Source organism: Mytilus galloprovincialis, chromosome 2 (assembly GCF_965363235.1).
Source record: "Mytilus galloprovincialis chromosome 2, xbMytGall1.hap1.1, whole genome shotgun sequence".
NCBI lineage: Eukaryota > Metazoa > Mollusca > Bivalvia > Mytilida > Mytilidae > Mytilus > Mytilus galloprovincialis.
This window is the reverse complement of record NC_134839.1, coordinates 98288976-98297892: the sequence shown is the minus strand read 5'-3', so window position 1 is coordinate 98297892 and position 8917 is coordinate 98288976. Positions and strand designations below refer to the sequence as shown.

Genomic DNA, 8917 nt, shown 5'->3' with positions numbered 1-8917 from the left:
ATCTTCAAAATGTTGATGGTTTTCTGTACCATAGATAAAATTGGCTATTAGATCTATGTCTGTACCTAAAGAAGAGAAGAAGAAAGGTATTGGGTAAATCTGGATTACTAACAATATTTTTTTTTGTCATCTGCTTGACCAGAATATTTTTAATTGGGATTAGAATATATTTTTTAGGAAAACCAGAAACCGTTCCCTAACAACACGAAAGATTAAAAGTACAGAACTGAAGCGTGGATGGAGTCGGATGCTGTTTTGGTTCTTATAATTTCTCCAAGAGCGCCATCTATTGACCAAAATAAGAATGAGCGCCATTGGATTGAAGAAATATTCCCAGACACGTAATAAAAAGTTTTGAAATGGACGAAGAAGAACGAAACAAAAAGCTTCGAGCTGGAAAGGAAAAGGTTATTTATTTTGAAATGATGTCATTAAACAAAAGACCCGAAAAGCTATGAACTTTGAGTCATGTTGTTATAGTTGTAAAAAAGGGGGAATGAACTTATTTCGGACAACTTGCCCAAAACACCATATGAGCTAGAATGAATTAAAATTAATATAGAGATATTGGAAACATTTCACAGTATAGACTGTTTACAACATTTACCAGGTTTGCCACTTTGAACTGCAGCAGCAGCCATACATATGTCAATACATGATCTTCAATATTACACCAAGTTGATTTTAATGAATGAGTTGCACCAGTTACCACTCACCAGTTGACCTGAGGTCAATATGTGTAAACAAAATCATCAATCAGTCAGTTTTTAATGTGATGTATTATCTTAAGCATTGCTCATAAGCAACATGCCAACAAAGTCAGTGCATCAAAAATAAGTTCACAGTAAAACACTATAGACGAATCCGGGTCCGTTCGTGCCCAACCACATTTGCCCCCTTTCACTTTCGCACCATAAATGTTTGCGCCCAATTTTTATTGGTTTTGTGTTTAATAACTTTGTAATCATGTTTTGGCAAGTGTATCCTATAAGTATATTTGTTGTCATTGTCTTAAATTAAAGTGAGACAACGTTTTTTTTTTGTGTTGAATAAATCTTAATCTTGTTTTGGTTAGTGTAGTGCTATAATTTTTTGTTTCATTGTTTCAGATCAAAGGGGACTAGCTGTTAAAATCTTTTGTGTTTTTCATTTTAAATCTTCAATCTAATCTTCAATGTTTTACTCATACCAAGCTAGATACATGCAATATTTACATCAAATCCATAAAAACAACAATCCTGATTTTCTAATTCAACAGGAATTTTATTTAAAATTGGGTGCTAATGGACCTTGGGTGCGAAAGTGTGAGGTGCGAATGTGTAGGGTGCAAAAGTGTATTGAGCACGAAGGACCTGATACCAAACTCAGTGATAGTGTTGTCTTTTTTCAAAACTACATCTACTGTTTTTTATTGGGAAAAATGCATATTTTTTATTGAAATTGGGAAATTTGTATATTTTATTTTAAACACATCTCTGATTTTTATACGACCGCAAATTTTGAAAAAATTTTCGTCGTATATTGCTATCACGTTGGCGTCGGCGTCGTCGTCGTCGTCTTCGTCGTCCGGCGTCCGAATACTTTTAGTTTTCGCACTCTAACTTTAGTAAAAGTGAATGGAAATCTATGAAATTTTAACACAAGGTTTATGACCACAAAAGGAAGGTTGGTATTGATTTTGGGAGTTTTGGTCCCAACATTTTAGGAATTAGGGGCCAAAAAGGGCCCAAATAAGCATTTTCTTGGTTTTCGCACTATAACTTTAGTTTAAGTTAATAGAAATCTATGAAATTTTGACACAAGGTTTATGACCACAAAAGAACGGTTGGGATTGATTTTGGGAGTTTTGGTCTCAACAGTTTAGGAATTAGGGGCCAAAAAAGGGCCCAAATAAGCATTATTCTTGGTTTTCGCACAATAACATTAGTTTAAGTAAATAGAAATCAATGAAATTTAAACACAATGTTAATGACTACAAAAGGAAGGTTGGTATTGATTTTGGGAGTTTAGGTCCCAACAGTTTAGGAATTAGGGGCCAAAAAGGGACCCAAACAAGCATTTTTCTTGGTTTTCGCACCATAACGTTAGTATAAGTAAATAGAAATCTATGAAATTTAAACACAAGGTTTATGACCATAAAAGAAAGGTTGGGTTTGATTTTGGGAGTTTTGGTCCCAACATAATAAGGGGCCCAAAGGGTCCAAAATTAAACTTCTGTTTGATTTCATCAAAATTGAATAATTGGGGTTCTTTGATATGCTGAATCTAACTGTCATGACTGTGTATGTAGATTCTTAACTTTTGGTCCCGTTTTCAAATTGGTCTACATTAAGGTCCAAAGGGTCCAAAATTAAACTTAGTTTGATTTTGACAAAAAATGAATCAGTTAGGTTCTTTGATATGCTGAATCTAAAAATGTACTTAGATTCTTGATTATTGGCCCAGTTTTCAAGTTGGTCCAAATCGGGGTCCAAAATTAAACTTTGTTTGATTTCATCAAAAATTGAATAAATGGGGTTCTTTGATATACCAAATCTAACTGTGTATGTAGATTCTTCATTTTTGGTCCTGTTTTCAAATTGGTCTACACTAAAGTCCAAAGGGTCCAAAATTAAACTTAGTCTGATTTTAACAAAAATTGAAATCTTGAAGTTCTTTGATATGCTGAATCCAAAAATGTACTTAGATTTTTTATTATGGGCCCAGTTTTCAAGTTGGTCCAAATCAGGATCTAAAATTATTATATTAAGTATTGTGCAATAGCAAGTCTTTTCAATTGCACAGTATTGCGCAATGGCAAGAAATATCTAATTGCACAATATTGTGAAATATCAATTTTTTTTTAATTAGAGTTATCTTTCTTTGTCCAGAATCAACTTAAATCTTTGTTATATACAATATACAATGTATATTCACTTTTTACTACCAACTGATAAATTAAAATAATCTTTACCATTCAGTGATAACAAGCAGTTTTTTTACATCTTAATATTTTATGATGTATTTAAATGAGTAGTTATTGTTGCAAACTCCATTAGAAATTTTAATTGAGATTAGTTTTGGAATAAGGGAAAGGGGGATGTGATTAAAAAAATTGGGTTCAATTTTTCTCATTTGAAATTTCATAAATAAAAAAGAAAATTTCTTCAAACATTTTTTTGAGAGGATTAATATTCAACAGCATAGTGAATTGCTCTAAGAGAAACAAAAATTTTAAGTTCATTAGAACACATTCATTCTGTGTCAGAAACCTATGCTGTGTCAACTATTTAATCACAATCCAAATTTAGAGCTGAATCCAGCTTGAATGTTGTGTCCATACTTGCCCTAACCGTTCAGGGTTCAACCTCTGCGGTCGTATAAAGCTACGCCCTGCGGAGCATCTGGTTTTGCTGGCTTTACTGTCTTTTTTGCACTGTTTCATGTATATTTTGGTTATCAAACATTTTCAATCTGAAAGGTACTTTCAGAGAGGGGAAAGAAACAGAAGCAATGATGGTACTTAATGCATTGAAAACTACATGTGTTACAAACACTATGATGATTCTGGTTAGAAAACCGGATCTCAAAAGTGGTTTCTAATATCAAAATAATAACATGAATACGATATTTACAAAATTTCTGCCAATACCATCACTGTATTGGGAAAATGTAAAACTTTTTGGGAGGAATTTTAAGCCATTTTTTTTAGCAATTGGGAATTTTCTCTAGGGGAAAAGGCTTAATTTCGGCTGTAATTTGAGGCAAACAATATCACTGCAAACTAGACATATTCCGTCAGTCAATATCATGCAACCAGAGTACAACACTTCTGTATAAAAAAACGACCTTCTATCCAAGAATAATCTAAGTCCAACATGACATTTCAAATCAAAACGAATTACACGAAATTTAGATTTTGGCATTTATTTTTTTAAAATTGTCATTAAATGATGATATACATGTATATGCTGGTTTGATATGACAACATCTTATAGTGGCCGTCACGTAAAATTGGCACAATGATTTTTTTCAAAATTTTGTTAAATATCAGCCGCGTTCACTCGAGATGATGTTTTTCGATAAGCGAAATAAAAATCCAGTCCAAATATCAACTACTGTCCTACCTTTTATTGTGTTTGCACTGTATAATCCTGACCTTCGAATTTTTCAAAATTATTTACATTGTAAAACCGCCATCTTGGTTTCTATGAGGATCCCTGATTTACATAACATTCGTTACTCTCCGGTAATAACATTGTCATTGATGATACAATTTCCCATGCTTTTTGCATAAAGATGATGAAAAGCTCTGAGAGACACAAGAAAATAGACAGCACGTGGAACCCCACGTCAACACTTCCAGTATTAACAATGTCGGATTCCACCATACAAAATAATCTTGGATTATGTTAAGGTCAGGATTATACAGTGCAAATACAATAAAAGGTAGGACAGTAGTTGATTTTTGGAATGATATTTGATTCTGCGAAATGAAAAACGTCATCTTGAATGAATGCAGTTGTTAGTTTAAAAATTTTCAACCAAAAACATTGTGCCAATTTTATGTGACGTGACTATAGTTACAATTAAGGAAAACCTTTGATTACATTTCCATCATGAGACCATGGACATAGTGATGCTGTTGATTATGTTTTTATCTTGGACAGTGGAAGCACATTTTAACTTGAAGTTGTACATAGAATTTTTCATTTCCCATTGATCACATTTTGTAGACCACCTGCACTATGTTGCAAAAGATATATCTTCCTGTTACTGTTCAGTGTTGGGCTCACCATGGCCTAAAATGACTAGTCACTGGACTCACCTTCAGTATCATTTGTCATAACCCTGCTTGATGACACATCATCAACAGGATGAAATCTCTTTGCTGATTAACAAAAGAAGAAAAAGTCAGCTACAACATTTTGACATTGGAATGGAAATATACAGGAAAATTCTTGAATGTGAAATTCATTTAAGACATCTTTCAAATTCATGCACTACCTTTCTGATACATTTCTTAAGTCACAAAATTTATGTTACATGATTCACGTCACAGTCATGACAGTAAGAACTGATTGTTAAATGATGTCATATACATGTACACAGATTGACCTCAGGTCAACCATCAACCTTTGAAACTCATTCATAACAAACAACTCACATTTGGAGTATAAGGGGAAGATAAACAAGTGCCAGTTACCATCACACTATAATCAGAGAAAAATGAAACTATTTGGATCCATTAAAGCATCAAATAACTTATCTCTTATGAGATTCTGATAACTGCCAACTTGCATGCTCTTGAATTTTCAACTGTACACACTATTCACCCTTCAGATGTAAATACACTTGTACATGTATGTCATTTCATGACGAAGTTAAGCTTAATACCCAAATGTGTAAATATGTTTATTCTCATGACATGGCGTGTACACCAATTCTTTTTCTTTACATGCAATCACATTAGTGTTTCCTGCAGCTTTTAAAAAGGGCAGGGTAATTGTTAGCTCAGAGGGCACATTAAGCGCGATGGACAACAATTTTAGGGCACTTACTTAACATAAACAGGCAATTTCTATAAAATTGATTCATTTAAAACATACTAGTTTAATACTATAAAAAGGACATATACATCTGTTATCAATCATTAAAACAAATTGTTAAACAAGAAAAAGTGTTTAAAACATATATATATGAAATATTTAAAACATATATATATGAAATATTTAAAACAATAAAAACAATTAAAAACAAAATCAGTTCTTTAAAAACAAGAAAGCACTATGTCATATTGCTTTGGTCATATCAATTGTCATTGACAAATCCTCCTTTTTTTCCCTAAAAACAGGTTGACACATTCCCTGATATCCAGGGTCATTTTTAGTAACCAAAATTTATTAAATTACAAAAAAAAATAACTTTACAAATTAACCCCTTCCCCTCTACACCCTTTTCCAAATTAAATTAATATAGATACAACAAGTTTTACTACTTTCATGGCACTACCATATCAGCTGTTTATTTTAAATGTCTATAAATAGCCAGACATAGTTGTCTGTTACTTAGGTGTTTTCCCAAGTATTTTTCCCGCCTAAAATGATCATGTGACATGTTTGTAATCAAAAGAAAACATTTGATCAAGGAATTCATTTATTTTCTGGATTATTCTGCTTTTAATTTGGATTTTTATTCATTTCATTTAAGGTACAGTCAAGCATTTGTATTTAAAAAATAGCTTGCAAAGAATTTTTACTTTTCAATTTGACAAATGTCTCATGATCGCCGTTCATTGGCTTGTTCAACCATGCAAACAATGTAAATTATGTAAATTAAAAATCTATCATCTGTAAAAAAAAAATATCTAAGCATCACATCGATGTTTTTTCATTAATCTTCTAGGCAAAACGATGTTTCTGGGACTTGGGGGATACAATCAGGACCTGTGATTAGTATCTGTATTCACTATTAAATCTATTGCAGTTTGCTAATCAGCTGATTACGAAATCGATTACAAAATGGCGACCTAGTGAACTTTTGTTTTGAAGGGAAATAACTCGAGCGGTATTCATAAAATATGTCTTTCAGTACCGGTTGTTAATTACGACGATAAAGGCATGGCGTCAGGAATTTCGACAAAATTAGGGCAGGGCGCCAATTTTTTTTCCCAAAAAGGGCAGGGCGTCGAGAAATCGCGGCAGGGCGCCATTACACGCCAAAACCACCTGTAGGAAACACTACACATGCATTCTTGTATGCTATTCAATAATCTGTTGTTTTCTCCAGGGACTCAGGTTTCCGCCACCAATAAAAACTGACTCTCAGGAAATAGCACAATAGTATACATTGTAAATGAAAGTGGCGTTAAACACCAATCAATCAAACTTGTATGCTATTGACTATTGTAATGAAGATTTTCAGTTTAATCAATGATATTTGAAATATTATCATAATCAACAGCAAAAGAAAATAATAATGTCTTGTTTTCAGTTAGCAGCATTTCAGAAAAAGAAGAGTAAAAAGAAACACAGTCATCATCATCATCACCATGGAGATGAAACAGTAGCAGGGGGAGATTCATCCATCAGCTCCATTGATCAGTCAAGTTCTAGTGATGTCCCTTTGTTTGAAGATGTAAGTAGCTGAGAAGATGTGGTTTTCTTCATCTGTATCTGTTTATAAGTACACTGATATAATAGCAAAGATCTGTTAAGGATCATACAATATGTGTACACTATAGATGTAGAAAGATAGAACATGTACAAAATGTAGAAATGGTTTTGTTGTATCAACACAGAGTCTGACATATTTAAAAAAAAATATTAAAACAATTTTTGTTTGTTCTTAAACTCAGGAAAATAAGCAAACAAAACACTGCATTAATGAAAGGAGACATCTAGTGAAAGGAACTTCATATTCAGTATGGAGATGTATATGTATCTATTTTTCATCAATCATTAATAAAAAAATCATTATAATATAAGCATGTCTTCCTTGCATGTATATGTATTTTATTAGAACTGTACATGTAAAAAGCACTGATTCATTCTATTTATGTTGCAAAAAAGATGCTTCAAGATTTTATATTGTCCTAAAGCTTGTGTTATTTCCTGTGTTCCAATTAATTGCTAGTCCACAAGAGTCCTTATTAGTTTTGTTAGTGTCTGACCAGTTATTACTTTTTTCTGCAGTAAATTGTTTTGTATGACAATATAGAATTTTTTTGTAAACCATGAAATATTTTACAATTAATACTGTATTACTAATTCTGGTTAAGCAGTTTTCATAGAGACCTTAAAAAAAATTAAGTGGAATGTATAGCTACTGTATTTTAGGTTTTCAAAAAAACTAAACAAGGATTTAAAAATTTTAATCGTCACAAATTCTTATGTAGATGATGTAGGTGTTATTAATATGCCTCCCAATTAAAGAATTTCTATTTGCATATACATTTAGAATTTAGAAGTTATGCATATTATTGTATCCAAACTAGACCATATGTTACCTACCATCATGCCCATCATAACCTACAGATTATCATTATGTTTTTAGTTGAAGATTGCATGAAATGCAATCAAAACCTTATACTACTAACTTGATATCTAAAGGATATCCAAGGCTGATCACTACCTTTTTGATACACAAAATATAGTGCATTGATCATTCTATACATCCTATCCATGAACATTTTCAGACATTTATCAATGTTATATATATGCTCAGATATTCAAGTAAAAAAATAATGCTACACCTGTCAAGAAAATTACATAACTTTTGCAAGGTGCAGGAATGTAATATCCGTTCTAAAACTATAAATGATGTCATTATTAAAGCCATCTTTAAAAATTGGAGTTATCTCCCATTGTCAAGAATTAAGTTGAATCAACTAAAACCAATGCTGTATACAATGCAATATGTATTAATGTTACTTCCCACTGATAAATTAAAGCAATCTTTACCTTTACAAGCACTTCGATTAAAGATTAAAGATTCAAGATCATAAATATTAATGTATTCATGTATTAAATGATACAAAATCTTTAAAGCATAGTTTATGAAGCCAGAACTATTTTTATTTAATGTGAATATATATATAAACTACAACATAAGTTATAAAAAAAACATATTTTTTTTCTAAATCTTTACTTCTATAATACAAAACAATGAAAATTTGTGTGTTCCTTAGTTTTTGTTTAAGTTTCCTATTTTTGTATTGGATGTGCATGCATCAATATTTAGTTTACTGCATGTTTTATTTCTACAGAGTGACCACAACATGACATCAGAAGATGAAACCATGTGTACACAAGTTAGTATCATCTAAACATTATTACATATCTCTACATTAGTTCGAAGTTCAAAAAAGTGTTTGTTCTGAAAATTATACATTCTGTTTGTTTTTGTTCAAAGGTCGAGGTAGATATCCTGTAAACAC

The 8917-nt window shown here is 31.8% G+C and overlaps 1 protein-coding gene across 9 annotated transcripts in view; it reads left to right on the top strand.

Annotated features, from left to right (window-relative positions):
• The first annotated feature begins 253 nt into the window (after positions 1–253).
• The window catches only part of LOC143065044 (uncharacterized), a 132238-nt gene continuing 123574 nt past the window's right edge, over positions 254–8917 (top strand). For 8 of the 9 annotated variants that reach the window (XM_076238344.1, XM_076238342.1, XM_076238346.1 and 5 more), the window contains exons 1-3: positions 255–407; positions 6973–7116; positions 8747–8791. In XM_076238344.1, coding sequence (XP_076094459.1) covers positions 360–407; positions 6973–7116; positions 8747–8791 — 237 coding nt within the window. In that variant the 5' untranslated portion in view covers positions 255–359. Of the gene's footprint in view, positions 408–6972; positions 7117–8746; positions 8792–8917 lie in introns of all 9 variants that reach the window. The other variant, XM_076238341.1, reaches the window with a different exon arrangement.